The 15,877-nt window shown below is 45.6% G+C and overlaps 1 protein-coding gene across 3 annotated transcripts in view; it reads right to left on the bottom strand.

Annotated features, from left to right (window-relative positions):
• Positions 1-2,683: 2,683 nt before the first annotated feature.
• The window catches only part of NFRKB (nuclear factor related to kappaB binding protein), a 34,506-nt gene continuing 21,312 nt past the window's right edge, over positions 2,684-15,877 (bottom strand). For all 3 annotated transcript variants that reach the window (XM_044997219.1, XM_044997220.1, XM_044997218.1), the window contains exons 20-28: positions 15,457-15,580; positions 14,078-14,157; positions 13,036-13,256; positions 12,629-12,896; positions 10,708-10,929; positions 9,319-10,104; positions 8,493-8,599; positions 6,964-7,099; positions 2,684-5,683 (exon numbers count right to left, since the gene is read on the bottom strand). In XM_044997219.1, the coding sequence (XP_044853154.1) occupies positions 5,558-5,683; positions 6,964-7,099; positions 8,493-8,599; positions 9,319-10,104; positions 10,708-10,929; positions 12,629-12,896; positions 13,036-13,256; positions 14,078-14,157; positions 15,457-15,580 (2,070 nt within the window). In that variant the 3' untranslated portion in view covers positions 2,684-5,557. The remainder of the gene's footprint in view (positions 5,684-6,963; positions 7,100-8,492; positions 8,600-9,318; positions 10,105-10,707; positions 10,930-12,628; positions 12,897-13,035; positions 13,257-14,077; positions 14,158-15,456; positions 15,581-15,877) is intronic.

Genomic DNA, 15,877 nt, shown 5'->3' on the forward strand with positions numbered 1-15,877 from the left:
TCATAAAAGGGCAGGAGCTGCTCTACTCTGGGGGACTTTTCTCTCCAGCGGAAGAGGAGGGAGAAGCAACCCAGCATGACGAGCCTGACGAAGCAGGAGGGTCCCTGCCTACTTTCCTGAACGTAGATGGACACTGAGCAAAGTTGAGCTAGCGAGTGGCTTGGGTTCAGCATATTTGTTGTTTTCTATGTGATCTGTACTCTGTATTTTTCAGCGTTTGAGCACTGTGCAAAGTTGGTATGTGTTGTGTGTTACAGCTCCCACGGGACCCACTGGAAAGGTCAACCAGAAGGCTCGCCTTGTCAGGTGGAACACAGAGAGGGTGCGTTTAATCTACTGGGGTATCCCAGGGGTCAGCACTGGCCCTAGGGGCCTACAGCAGGTGGGCGGAGGGGCGCTATTTCTGTGAAGAGGTAGCAGACATAGTCAGTGCCCAGGGAATGTGTCAGAAAGGCCAAGGGAATAAACAATGCAGTCTGCTGAAAGCCATGGAAACTCAAAGTACCTGGGGATCCAGAGGTGTGGATTCCCTTCACAGCAATCTGCTGGGCTACCAGCAGGGAGAGACGGCCTTTATCTGTGACAAGGTGCAAGTGAATTAGAGACCCAAGTTCTTAACTGCAGAGAAACAAGACTGCCTCAGCCAGAGTGAAGCAGGTGGTCAAGTTTTAACCAAATGCTAGAGGTGACCCCAGCATTTCAAGTAAACAGTGAAAAAACATGGAACGCTGTCTGGTAGGAAAGATCTCTTCAGAGCAAGCCTAAGAGTAAAGCATCAGACTTCTACAAAAGTTCTCTGGGAAGGGGTATCCCCTCTCTTATCCTCAGTGCTACCGGAGCTAGGAAACAGGGTAGGCTTGAAAGGATTAGATGGTTGGCAAATATCAATTTCACTGTTTTCAGGGTTGTAGCCATGCTGGTCCCAGGATAGTAGAGAGACAAAGTGAGGGAGGTAATAGCTTTTTTGAGATCAACTTCGGTTGGTGAGAGAGAGAAGCTTTTGTCCAACACAGAGCTCTTCCTCAGGTCTGGGAAAGGTACTCAGTGTCACAGCTAAACAGAAGTGGAAAAGATTATCATAATTCAAGGGACCATTCAAGGTGAAGAGGCCTGTTAACACCTCTCCAGTCACAGGGAGGAAAGGGAGAAAATAATAGAATAAGGGTTGGAGGTTTAAGTGGAAGGATTGTTGGAACAAACCATAAAGCCACAATCCCACATTAGCATCAACTTCCTGGAAACCACAATCAGCTTCAGCAATGGAACCCTACAAACAACTATAAGCAAGAAAACTATGGCTCATCACATCTACCTTCACAGATCCAGTAACCACGCCAAAAACACCAAGAAACCAGGCACTCAGATACCACAGAATATACTCCAAAAAGGAAGTCTGGGATATATACCATAACACACTTAAAAATGCTTTCACCAATCAAGGACACTCCATCAGAGAAGTAGACTGCATCATGGAACAGACCCCCCAAATACCCCAGGAGAACCTGCTTCAATACAGAAATAAACACCCCTTTGACACACATTCCTAGTTGTCACCTACCACCTCACACAGGAAATCATCAAACAATTACAACCCACATTTGATGGGCACCACATCCTGAAGTCTTTTCTGAATCCTCTCTTCTGGCCTTCAAACAACCCTCAAGCTCATCATCAGAAGCAAGCTCCCCACAGACCAGGACACACCAATTCAAAGTGGCACCAGACCCTGCCAGAACAACAGGTGCAAAACCTGTAGATGTATCTCCACTGCTACGATAATCAACACCCCCCACACTCCCGAAACACAACTTTCAAGATCCATGGGTCCTACATATGCCTATCACAATATGTGATGTACCTCATCCAGTACACTAAATGCCCCAACAACTACACCTCTCCCCCAATATAACACTGTCCTCGGGAGCCAAAAAAATCTTACCGCGTTATAGGTGAAACCGCGTTATATCGAACTTGCTTTGATCTGCCGGAGCATGCAGCCCTCCCCTGCAGCGCTGCTTTACCTATCCGAATTCGTGTTGTATCGGGGTAGAGGTGTATATGGGTGAAATGAGACTGTCACTACGCTCTCAAAGAGCTCACACAGAAAAATGATAAAAGACAGAAACACCAGATCACCTCTGGGTGAACACTTTTCACAAAGTGATTGCTCTATATTTGACCTCCCAGTCCTCATCCTCAAAGGAAACCTGGCACAGCTCCCTCAAAAGACAAGCCTGGGAGCTTAAATTAATAACTTTGCTAGATACTAAAAACCATGGACTGAACAAAGACACTGGATTTATGGCTTATTGCAACAATCTGTAACTCATTTATCTCCCTCCCGTCCCTCCACTTCCCTTCTATGACTAGAAAGATGTTAACAGGCCACTTCACCTTGAATTGTCCCTTGAAATATGAGTTAACTGCCTATGCTATGCAGGCTATTCTATTCCACCTTGTAACACTGAGTACATTTCCCAGACCTGAACTAGAGTTCTAGGTAAGCACAAAAGATTGTCTCTCTCATCAACAGAAGTCGGTCCAGTAAGTTATTACCTCACCCATCTTGTCTCTAACTTCACTGCACACTCACAAAACAACAACAACAAAATAAAATATTTCCACTGATAAGAACCAAAGTATACAGAGAGGTAAAGTAAGAAAAATGCTGCTTGAGAACGTATTAAAATTTGATTTAAGGATATTTACTTTGTACATTTTGACATATTGACAATTGGTTTTATTGGTTATAAAGCTTTAAACTTTTGAATAGCAACATCTACTGTCATTAAATTATTATCTGACCCCTCCCACGATTTCCCACAACTATGAAAATGTAAATGGATAAAAATAGGAAAAAAGCTTTGAGATAAACATTGAATTATCCATTGAAATTATTTTTTAAAAAGTGAATTTTGCCAAGCCTAGAAATAGCATAGGCAAGCGGAACGTTTGTCTAAACTGCTAGAATGGTTTGGCAAAAAAACCAAACAAACAAACTGTTGTTGGGAGAACTAGGTTTGGTGAAAGTGGTTTTCAAACTCTCCCTGGGCTGGCAGAGCCGATGAATGCTGCATGGATACCCCAAGTATGTTGAGTGGGTGGGTGGGTGTGAGTGTGAGTGTGAGTGTGTTCCAACGCAACAGGGCCCTGATCCTTCATGAGTCGGTTCTAGGTGCTACTACAACACAGATGATAAATAACTTATCTGTGGCACCAGCTGGTAAAAGGAAAACAAGCTCAAAACCATCAAAAATAATGGGGGGAAGGGTTCAAGAGGGTGGAGCTTAATGGAGCCTGGCTGGCCCAGAGTAAACCCCTCCTTCTGCAGGACGGAGGGTATCTCCCACCACAATAATGCTCCTGATCTGATGCTGGAGTATAGCTTTTTTCCCCGTGTAATGGCATGAGTTACAAACCACATCTAATTACCAATAACAGGCTACATTAAAGCCGCAGTGCTGCACAATGTAAGAAAGATATTCAGCACATGTCTCTAAGGCCTGAGACATAACTCTGCTAAATATGACTAGCAAATGGGGATTACCCTGATTTGGGATAGGATATAAAAACATGTCAGGAGTATTGTGGACAGCACTTCAGTTTAGCTGTATATTTGACTAGCTTTGGTTACCTGACTGAGCTAAACTCGGGTTAAAGAATCCAGCTTCAAAACCAGAAGCCTTCCTGTTCGCAATACTGAAGGGAAAGGGACAAAGACACAGGAAGTGACTCATATGGGGAAGAGGGGAAAGGCAGCTTTATCTTTCCAGATCTTGTTAAGTGCACAAAAAACATGATTCAAGAGAGTATTTTAAAATGCTGCATTTAGGTACCTAGCTCTCCTCAAATGCAGCTGCCATCTGCTTCTTGATATATTTTTTGTATCTGATTTTCCCCAGTGGGTTGGCTATAGTTAAAAATAAAGAGTGCACGACATATAAGGTCTCAATCTAAATTCGATCAAAAGCCTCATGCTGCCCGGATCAACAGTCCGTGAGCCAGCAATGAATACCTACAACTGAGGCTTTCAAGCAGAATCCAGCCTCAACAATTCAGCTAAACCTTGGAAGACCATGAACAGCAGGGCTTTCTTTTTGAAATAGACTATATTCAATGATGGTATCAATCAAAGGCAAACAGTATTAAAAAAAACAAGAGGAACAACGTTAAAGAAACCTTCTTATAAATGTAGATGAACAGTGTCTATTAGCCCTTAGCAGGTCAGATGATCACACTACATTTCACGACAGTATGATAGAACTCTTTCCTTGCCAAAATGAAATGGTCTGTCTAGAAATGAAGGGAATGGCAGGTCAGATCTAAACAGGAGGGTGGTTAGATCTCTGGAGCATGGGCTGTAAATAAAACTGCTTTCTGAATTGTTATTTTTTTCCTACCCTGACACTTCTGGACTCGTTCAGAGAAAGAATTCCAGTGATGTCAGAGTTGGGAGCAGAAGTCAGTTCACCTCCTGATCTGTAACCTGCACAATCCCAAAAACTTGTATATCAAGATAAAAATCGGAGACAGATAAAAAAATCAAATAAGGCCAGGCCAGCATCAACATGGGTTAAAAGTAAAACGCTTCTCCTGCTTGAGTCAGAGTGAATGAAGCATGGACAAAACTGAAGGCTTGTTCTCTTTTCCTTTTAAACAGGCTGTAGTCTTCTCTGGCTGATGGTCAGTCACTGAGAAATGTAAGAAGGGAAATTCCCTGGCAGACTTTTCTTCCTGTGTCCTTGCTCTGAGCTCATTCACTGCCAGCCTCTCATACATGCAGATACATACATACAATAGCTATTTTACAGCAGAGATTTTCTTCATCAGGCTATGGGACAGGATTCTTCTATCTGGCCTTTGCAAGGATAACAAAGGGAAAGTTTCTCCAGAAATCTGACATGGTGATGGCAGTCAAAGAATCTGGGTTGGGAAGTGAAAGGAGAGGTCTTAAAAAGTTATAAAATAAATAAATATATAGAATTTGTATTACATACAGGTTAAGCCCTAACAATAAAATCAGCCACCAACTACAGTCACCTCTACAGTATATAAAGGGAGCTGATAGCTGGACTTCAAGACCAAGAATGAAGCTTGTCCATGACTTCAGAGAATCACTGAATCCCTCTTCCTCTGGCAGCAAGTTTCACCGGCAAAGGAAGAACCCAGGCTGACTGCCTGAGGCTAACCCAGAACATAATGCAATGACAGCAAGGCAAACTGCCATTTGCAAAATGGGCAATTAGAATGAGAAGAGAATAAAGATGTGTAGTAAAATCTCCAGTTAGTCACTGCTATAGAGCTTGATTTTACAACTCTAGACTGAGATGTTTAGGTTCTTAAGTACAGAGTCTTGTGTTGCTGTACTGAGGTTTCCCTGGATACCACAATTCTGGCTCCAGGCAAGCCATGTTTTGCTTTTGGCACAGGTGAGGCTCCAGTCCAATCTCTGGATGGTCTGTGTTGGCACCTAAGAAGCCCTGACTAGTGATGGATGGGGGAAGGATAATAAGGCCAGGGAAGCTCTTGGAAAGTGATCCCTTTTCACAACTGATGTTCACTGTTGATCCTGTGTCTGTTTCGGAGATGGTGCTGTTGTCACAACAACAGTAGAGACTGCTTTGGTAGAGCCCGACACTGTTCCCTGCTGGAGATGGGAGGCTGATACTGTTTGAATTCGCACCTGTTTGAAATGAAAGAGCATTTAATTCACAGCAGAGCACAATATGATGTCACACTGTACACACACAGCATCAATCCCAATGGGCCAGCAGCACTAATTCAGGGCAAAGACTTCACCTGATTCAGTTACAGTCAGCATTAAAGTTAGTCCAAACGTCACCCATACGAGCAATACTGAAAGGCATTGACTGCACAGTTTGGCATCAGCAAGTTCAAAGCATCGAGTGATGGTCTGGGACAGTGCAGTGGAGGAGGGACGGGTGTGGGGAGGGTAAGAGACAGATTTTAGCAGGTAAATATGCCCAGTGTTCTGTGATGGGATGTTAGATGGGGTGGGATCTGAGTTACTACAGAGAATTCTTTCCTGGGTGCTGGCTGGTGAGTCTTGCCCACATGCTCAGGGTTTAACTAACAGCCATATTTGGGATCAGGAAGGAATTTTCCTCCAGGGCAGATTGGCAGAGGCCCTGGAGGTTTTTTGCCTTCCTCTGCAGCGTGGGGCACAGGTCACTTGCTGGAGGTTTCTCTGTACCTTCAGGTCTTTAAACAATCATTTGAGGACTTCAATAACTCAGACATAGGTTAGGGGTTTGTTACAGGAGTGGGTGGGTGAGATTCTGTGGCCTGCGTTGTGCAGGAGGTCAGACTAGATGATCATAATGGTCCCTTCTGACCTTAAAGTCTATGAGTCTAGTGAAAATGGATTAATCACCAGTTTGAATAAAATCCCAAATCTCAGCTGCTTTCAGATTTTCAGAACAAAGGCATTTGATCTGTTAGATACTCTGGACTTCTACAAGCCTCATATCACAGGTTCTTAAAGTATCCTGCAACTTCCCAGTTACTATTATTATACCGAATTTATGGATGAGAAACTGATGCACAAAGACTGATGTGATTTGCCCTAGGAGACAGAGGGAGTTCAAGCTGCAGATCTCTGGTTGGAAAGTGCTAGACAAGTGCAAAAGTATCAGTAAGTGTAAGATACAATCCTTTTAGCCCTAAGTCACTGCAGAGGGAGAAAAGCTGGCATGCTGCCTGACATTCATATTGTTCTTTTTCTTCGTCCTTACTATCCAGCAGCTCATTTTGTTAAAATTTAAAACAAAATAAATCCAGATGCTGTAGAAGTGGGGAGATGAACTAAATGTGCTTAGTGCAAACACCAAAGACACGTTTGCAGATTGGGTACCAATGTCAATGGAACCTTGTGTCTTCATGGAGATGCTACTGCAGTGAAGAGCGAATGGGTAGACCTGTAGTTCTGCCAGGTATTCTTACCTGCGTGGCCTGGCCTTGTTGCTGCAGCTGTTGTAGCTGTTGGGCTGTCAGGAAGCTCACTGGTTTGTTCCCAGCAATCAGTTTTGTCCCAGCTGGCATGGTAGTCAGGATGATATTCCGACCCAGTCCACTAATGCTAAAGACAGAAACCAATTGAGAGGTCAGTAGCGATGCAGAGGGCTGAATCAACTGGACTCAGAGACACAACCTAGGACTCCCCATAGAGCCCTGCATGCAGCTCCCAACTTAGCTCTGAGTGAGACAGTGGGACCACCCCGGCATTCAAGAGTCACTACCAAATTCTGGTTATTTTCAAAAACGGCTGGAAATGCAAATGGTAATATGGTTCTGTTGTAGTGTACCTGTATTAGCTAAATGCAGTAACTGCTGATTTGATATGAAAGTATTTGTGATTCTATGCAGCTCTGGTCACTGACTAAACTGCTCTTCAGCTGCTAAAAGATGAAAGCCATTGACCTCATTTAGCACTGGTTCTAAATTTTTCATTTGACTATTCTGACAGAGATTACAATGAACAGGTTATGCTAATGTTCACCATGCTGCATGGCAGAAGGTACTGCATGCTAGTCACATGACTGCAACACTGGCAGCTCTGAGGATCACCCCAGCTTCTTATCTGTGGGTTAGTCTAACCAGATGGTGAGTAATCAAACACCCTCCTAGATAATGCAGAACGCAATCAGCATGTGGAATTTCCTGCCCTGGACGTGCTGGGTTAAGTGATGTGACAAGCAGTCTAGAAATGAAAATGGACCATTACTTGCATGCTGATGGGATCTACGTTAATGCAGTTACACTTGTGCTAGTTTCTCTCATGTTAACTAGACCTCAGATCATGAATAGGATTAGATACTTCATCAGTGTGATTCTTGCTCATGTGCACAGAGCTGAGCTGACAGCTAAATTCAGAGTAGGGAATAAATTCTCCTCCAGGGCAAAGACCTTGGAGCAGTGCTGGGCAATCTGCTGACAGCATGCGGCCCATCAGGGTAATCTGATTGCAGGCCACGAGACACTTTACTGATGTTGACCGTCTGCAGGCACGGCCCCCCACAGCTCCCAGTGGCCGCGGTTCGACGTTCCCGGCCAATGGCGGCTGCGAGAAGAAGCAGGCCTTAGGGATGTGCTGGCTGCCACTTCCTGCAGCTCCCATTGGCCAGCAAAGACGAACCACGGCCACTGGGAGGTGTGGGGAGTCATGCCTGCGGATGGTCAACGTCAGCAAAATGTCTTGCGACCCGCAACCCGATTACCCTGATGGGCCGCATGCAGACCGCAGGTTGCCCACCACTGCCTTGGAGGAATCATCTGGAGGTGCCTTCCTCTGGAGCACTGAGCAGGAATCATGCAAGGATCATGTGAGATGGGCATATCCCCTCCAATTTCCTGTGATTGTGGTGTGTCCAATGTCTATTTCTAGATCTCCATGAACCTGATTGTTGTACCTCTCCATCTCACTTAGAGAGCAAACAGAGATGCTGCTCACTGGAAGCCCGCACATTACTCACTTGGCCCCAAGGTTGCCCTTGATGATGGGGGTTGTCACCACATTCTTGCCTTTCACTGGCTGGCTGATCATTGACAGCGGCACCGTGATTCGAGCTGGCAGTTTACCCTAGGGAAGTGGAAGATTGGGGAAGATTATTACACAGTACTGGGAGTAATGGGGAGTTCAGTAAAGAGCCTGGCAACATATAGGTGCCACTTGCAGTCCTGGTGTAGAAATCAACAACAGTTCTCAGCTTTGCTAATGAAATCTGTCTCTCATTTCTGGCTCATTAAAATGTACCCTACCCACCCCACCCCACCGCTTGCTCAACGCTATGTCTCCACAGCAGCATTTCCCAGGGAAGGGTTGTTTGGTTAACATTTCCAGCTTGGGAGCCTAAAGTTATCAGACCACTTACTTAGCTGCCTTTATTGAGACATATTGAGACATTGTTTTAGGTGCTTATCTTTGGGCATTAAAACTCAAAAAGTGCCGGCGAAACTGCTTCCCATTCATCTCAGTAAAGTATTAATGTTGAATTTAAAGGTGCCAATTTCATTGCCAAATCTACTTATTATTTCACTGCTGATCGTTTTAACATCCAGGTAACAGGGACTGTCACACAGACTGCCTCTCAGACCGCCTCGGATGCCCACAACCCCATCTGTACCCTGCCTTGCCTAGCTGCCCAATCTTCAGCTTCTGAAACAGCTTCTGGTTAGTCCTTAAATGCTTTAATATCAGCTAGTACCCTAATTAAGAGGGATCTAGGATGTTTCAGCAGAAAGAGGGAATGAGACTATCCCCTCTCACCCCAACCACAAGGGACAGCGTGAGTTACTTACCGCCTGGGATGTAGATACGACTGTGGTGCTCACGGGTACCTGCCGCACAGCAGTGGCTCCTGTTCCTATGGTTATGGGAGTGCCAGCTGCCCCAGAGGCCACAGCAACTGCCTTGGACACCGCGGCACTCATGGTTGGTAAAGAAACAGTTGAGGTATGAACTGTGCCAGGCATGCTCACTGAAGAGGAAGAGGGCCCTTGCTTGGTATGAGTGGCTACAGTAATAGTCTGCCCTGCTTTCGGTGGCATAACCCCCAGCCCTTGCACAATTCTTATGGTGGCAGCTGGCTTAGCCTCAGTGGATGCCACTGTAGTAATAGCTTTGCCCTTCTGGTCTGCCATAGTCATGCCCAGAGCAGGCATCAGTCTGAAAGCTGAACTGGTCGACTCCGCAGTCTTTAAGTCAGGTGTCACTTTAACAACTGTGGTCCCAGCAGGGCTGGGAGAAGCAGAAGTGGCTGTGCTAGTCTTGGCTGGGGAATCAGCAGACTGGACAGGATTGGATGTCACGTGCAGAGTTGCAGAGATGCCCTTGCCGCTAGTGCTGCTTCCGGCAGCGGCTGTGAAGAGGTCCTGAGTCAATTTGACTGTGGTGACTTGAGACTTGGCAAGGGTGGCCATCATGTCTGGGGTGATGCGCAGCACAGTCTGTCCCTTGGCATCCGTGGTGATGGAAGAGGGAGGCAGGCGCAGCACGTCCTTGCCCTGGATCCGGAAGTTAGCAGCTGTGAGTGGGATGCCACTTCCAGCCTGGGTCTTCATGCCAAGTTGCCCTGTAATAGCCACCTGGAAGACCAAAGAGGTACAATTGTTATATTCAGTGAGAAAATGGCTCGAGAAGCAGCCGGACACAAACAAAACTTCCCAACAGGCTGATATTACTCAGCAGATGCCGCTCTTTTTACCTCTTCCCCATCAGAATTGAACCAATTCTCCAACTAAGGCTCTAGAGAGCACTGTGCTGCTGGAAATGGTGTCGATGACTCATTAGCTGGCACCTCTTTCATCCCCTCACACACCACACAAGAGCTTGAGGGACAATAGATACCAGTTCTCTTTCAGTCAAGCTCGGGGAAGAAATATCCAAGCCTACCGGGCTGGTAACCAAAAGGGGTAAAAAATGTCCATTTGGTGTCTGCATGTTCCACACACACACCCCACATCTACACTTGCAGTGTGACCGAGTGCATACACTGGAATTTGAAAACATGGTCCAAATACAGCAAGCCTTCAACTGCCTGAACCTGCATGGGCAACAAAACCTTCCGGCGGTAATGGACTTGCTGTAGTTTTCCACTAGCCTTTCACATCTGGATGCCTAAGCTCTCTGTTAAGCCACAAGGAATAGAAGAGTGAGTCACAGTCCAGCTCCCCATTTGTGCCTTTCACCTGCTTAAGGATATTCTGGCCAGCTACGTTCTGGATGACAGTGGTGGAAGAGGAGGAGGTTGGTGCAGAGCTGCCTGGAGAGCTGGTTGCTTGCTTTGCAGTGGGGCTGGATGCTGCAGAGAGTGCCGTCACAGCGATACCTGCCTGTCCTGTCACAGATGCTCCCGGCCGTTGCACCTGCACAGGGCTGGTTTGGGCTTTCACTGGTACAGTCATAACAGCCTAATGTAAAAAGTGAAGGCAAAAGATCCATGGTCACTTCCCTATTCTGCCCTTCTGCCACTCACCCGCACACTGTCCAACAGGCCCGAGACCCTTCTCTCTGCCCTGACTCATATGTTTCCACTCATGTCCCTCCCTGAAACTGTTCTTTAAGAAGGTCTGGAAACACAGCTACCCCAAACCTTTATTGGCAAAGGTGTGTACTGCCAAGTTTATTGGGCCACAAATTTGTACCTACAACAACAGTTTCACCTCATCGAAACAGGATGGTACCCAGACTCCAAGGTCAGGGATTGGGTGCAGGCAGTGGCTTGTGTCAGTGTCCATTTTTCCTTGGGCAACTTCTGAGTAGGTTAATCCATCCTTCCAAGGGCCCTGATCATGTGGCAAAAAATCACGTGGCTGTTTTCACAAGAAAAAGCATCAACCCTGCTGACCTGGCCAAATTCAAACCAGAGACAGTTCATGTTGCACACCAAAAAAACTGACCCCATAACTTCAGAGGTGCTCTCTTCTATGTACCCTGTCCTCAGATGCACGGCCTTCTGTCCAGACCAACCTCTTCTGTTCTCCCCTGACATTTCCTCATGGTCATCCTGCCACTCTCTCATCTTCTGCGGAATTGAATTTAACATCTTCTCTCCTGATCTACTCCCATTCACTACCTTCATTAATACTCCACTACCTTCTTCCTCCTAGGCCCATAACCTCATTATCATTGATTCCTCTCCTTCTCCCTCTATATCCAGTTCCTTTGCTAAGGCCCATTACCACATCTTCATTATAATGAAAGTCTTCCCTTTGCTTACAGTCTCCACTGCTGAAGGCTTTGTCATCTCTTGACTTCACCACTTAGTAATAATTTGTATTGCAGCAGCACCTATCAGCCCCAGCCAGGAATCAGAGCCCTACTGTGCTAGGTGCTGCACAAACAGAATAAGACGATTGTCTGCTGCCCCAAAGAGCTTAGCCATCACTCATCACTGTAACCATCTCCTTTCTGGCCTCCCTATTTCTCCTCTCTGCAACCTCCAGTCTAAACCAAACATTGCTGCTAACCTCACTTTCCTCTCTTGTCACTGAGCATATCAGCCATATTTAATCTGAATCCCCTCACAGACAGGAAGCCACTTACTGCACTAAACACAAAGGTCTCACATGTTAATTCCAGGTCCCTACACAATCATGTGTTTCCTGCTTTTTCTTCTCACCTATTTACTTCACTCCATATTTTCCCATTGTCAATTCTGTTCTCTCTGTACTGTGCTGCCTCTTAGAAGAGGGAAGACTGTTTCAGGGCTAAGTGCCTTTTAAAACCCTCTTCTAAATCCCTCCTTAAAACCCACTTCTTCCAGGAAGCCGTCTCCTCCCAATGTTGTCTCCACCTGCCACCTTTCCTGAACTTCTGCTCTATTCTTTCCTTCCTTTTCCTTGTCTGTCTTAGACTAAGTGCTTTGGGTCTTTTATGTTTGTAAACTTCTATGTAAATGTATGGTGCCATATAAGTGAGTGATAAATAATACTAAGACTGTTATGCAGAGGTGCTGGTCTAGCATGGCTGGTGTGCTCCACCTCAGATGAGATTGCTTGTTAGCAGTTGGTGAGTGATTTGTATACATCATCTCCAGAGCGCTATGGGATCTATCAGGGTGAAAAGTACTTGAGAGCTGGCTCACCATTTCTACATGGCTATCCTCACCTGCGGTGGTACTTTTGTTTGTGTGGCTGTAGCACGTATCTGAGGTACCGATGCAGGTTGCTGTGTTACCACTGGGGTTTGCTGAGACACAGGTGGGAGGCTGGACTGCGCAGTGACCACTCGGACCTGCGGGAGTCCCGAGGAGGCGGCGGTATGGCTAACCACCCTGGCGGGAGGCGGCTGGGGCCCAGCCTGCGTCTGTGCACTCTGACCTGTGGAGAGCAGTGTCCCAAGCTGGGGCATAGGAGGAGATGACACCAAGAGAACGCTATGGAGAAATGGAAAGACAGTGGGTTAATGAAGCTATAAAGAAAGATAACAAGAGAGACCAACAGTGCCCACAGTTCATGCATTGAACTTGTTCTCTGCTGAGACTGGAACACAAAGGAGTGCAGGGGAAGCATTACCTTTGGCTTGGCTTAGCTGGCTCCGGTCCAACACTTGGAACAGTCTTGCTAACCACAGAGATTGGAGGAGGTGAAATGGGTGTTGCTGGCAAGGCTGGTGTGGTGGGCGTCACTGGAGTCACAGGGGTTGGTGGCATGCTGGAGTCACTGAGGCTCAGCTGGCTTGGCTCTGAAGCGCTGCTGGGGAACACTTTCACTGAACTCTCCTTGCTACTAGACTTCTGCAACAAAAGCACAACTGGAGCGAGGGTCCTTATGGAAACAAGCGCAGTAATTCACTGCGCAGGGATATTGTGGGTGAGACCTTAAAAATGGAGGCACTCTTCTCTGTGTGGATGTAAATGAGCCCTTAAAGCACCTTTCATAAAAGCAGGACCTTGGGGTTACAGGCTAATGATTCTCCTCCCTTCCCAATGTGGCACAGGGTGACTGCAGCTGTTTGGCTACTGGTGTTTTCAGGGGTGACTGGATTTCAGTAGTGAAGAATGTATGCAGATTACTTAGTCTCCTATTTCCACTATGTCAGATACACCTAATAATCTCATATCTCCTGCTGCCAACACACTCGTTTGCTAACTGGAAATAATTTTTGCTCAAAAATTATTTAGAGCTAATCAAAAATGCTGGAGTGACAGCCCTGGAGAACCAAGTCCTCTATTTAACCATAACTCAAGTACAGCACGGACAATGGCACGACAAGTGTCACACACACCATCCTGCCAATGAGCCTCAGCCTAGGGAAGGATGCATAATTCCATTTCATTGGCCTCTCTGCTGAGCCCACCATCACCGATGACTATAAGTGCCAACTGTGGTGTGGATTTTGTAGCATGGACAATTGTCCACTGGGAACTGGACTGAGACTCACCAATTTATTCTATGTGTGTGAATGTAATTCCAACAGATGGTAATGATTTGAAGCCCTATGAACATGGACTGAATATGAACCAATAGCCTCAAGCTGAAAAGTTCAGTGTCCCACTCCCAAAGCCATCCTATCCCCTGTATTCTTTGTACCACACACTTGCACAAAGCAACTTACTATCTTGGCTGGAGGTTTCGGTTTCTGCTGGAGGGCTTTCTTGGCCTTTGCTGCAGCAGCTTGAGCTTGGTGAATCCGTTCTGCAGATAGGAACAATTGGGGGACAATCCCCAAATAAAGAAAAACTGAGGCAGCAGACTTGAATGGCCATTCACCAACTTTAGATTCATCTTGAGAGACACCATATCAAAAGTTGTCAGTTGCCAATCAACAAAAAATAAGACTGAAAGACCTGAAAGTTTGGTCAAGATGATGGAAATCCATGTGAAAAAAAATGTGCACAAAACCACAGACAATCGCACATGCGCCTACTCCAGCTGTATGTACACCTGTACATATTTCTTGCACATGGATCACTACTTTTCTGGACAAACATTCAAGTCTTTCAACTTGATACATTATTCTGTTTATCAGTGCTCAACAGCTAATGGTATGGTATCATAAAGACCAGAAACTGACTAGAAAGGGAAGTGAAATCGATTATACTCATTTCATTACCCAAGATGAGCAAATAATAAACAGCACAAAAGATGAAAATTAAGATTTTTAATATGTTTTAATTTCTAATAATGTAAAAGGTATTTCATAGATTCCAAGGCCAGAAGGGATCACTGTGATCAACTAGTCTGACCTCTTGTATAACACAGGCCATAGAACTGCCCCAAAATAATACCCAGAGCAGATCTTTTAGAAAAACATCTGATCTTGATTTAAAAATTGTCAGGGATGGAGAATCCACCACGACCCTGGGTAAAATGTTCCAGTTATTCCACTGTTAAAAATCTGTGCCATATTTCCAGTCTGAATTTGTCTAGCTTCATCTATCAGCCAATGGGTTGCATTATATATCTTTCTTTGCTAGACTGAAAGAGCCTGTTATTGCATATTTATTCCTTGCTTTGTTAAGCTAAATAGATTGAGTTTCTTGAGTCTTATCATTATCAGACTTATTTTCTAACCCTTTAATCATTCTCATGGCTCTCCTTTGAACTCTCTCCAAATCATCAACATCCTTCTTGAACCGTGGATACCAAAACTGGCCACAGTATTCCAGAAGTGGTCACACCAGTGACCAATACAGAGGTAAAATAACCTCTCTGCTCCTACTCAAGATTCCCCTGTTTATGCATCCCAGGATCCCATTAGCTCTTCTGGCCGGGGCATGACATTGGAAAGCTCACTTTCAGCTGATGATCCGCCACAACCGCCAAATCGTTTTCAGAGCCACTGCTTCCCTACTGCTGTATTAACAGGCCAGGACATTTTTAACCTGACATCAACCCTTTCAAATATTCATCTTGAGATTTTAAACAAAACTTTCAAGTGTCACAAACTTCAAAGTCCAGTCCAGATGCTTCACGGCTCCCTACAGCACCTACCAAACTCCTCTTCACTCCTGTCCCGATGCAGGTATATCCACAGTTTGCGTCCGATATCGTATTTCACACAGGGATCTTTCTCATAGTGTAGCCGGTCCAGGGCACCACTCACAACTGTATTAACCTGAAAAACAGAACTCACAGTAAACTAAATGTGCTCAAACTTTGCCCAACCAATGGCCATGTTCACAAATGACCAGGAATTTAAAGGCTGAACCTATCTGGCATAAAAATGGAAGCGATTACTAGCGAACCTCATTTGAACAAGGAGGTGCAGCTTTTGGAGAATACAGGTTCCAGCCTATCCTGCTGTTTGTCTACCCAGATCAAGATGAAGCTTCACAATGCTGAGGCCTTCAGCTCTGTAGCAAAGATGAGAGCAGTATGAACTTTGTGGGCCACATTTGGCCTACTAGCTGTA

Source organism: Mauremys mutica, chromosome 22, assembly GCF_020497125.1.
Source record: "Mauremys mutica isolate MM-2020 ecotype Southern chromosome 22, ASM2049712v1, whole genome shotgun sequence".
NCBI classification, from domain to species: Eukaryota; Metazoa; Chordata; order Testudines; family Geoemydidae; genus Mauremys; species Mauremys mutica.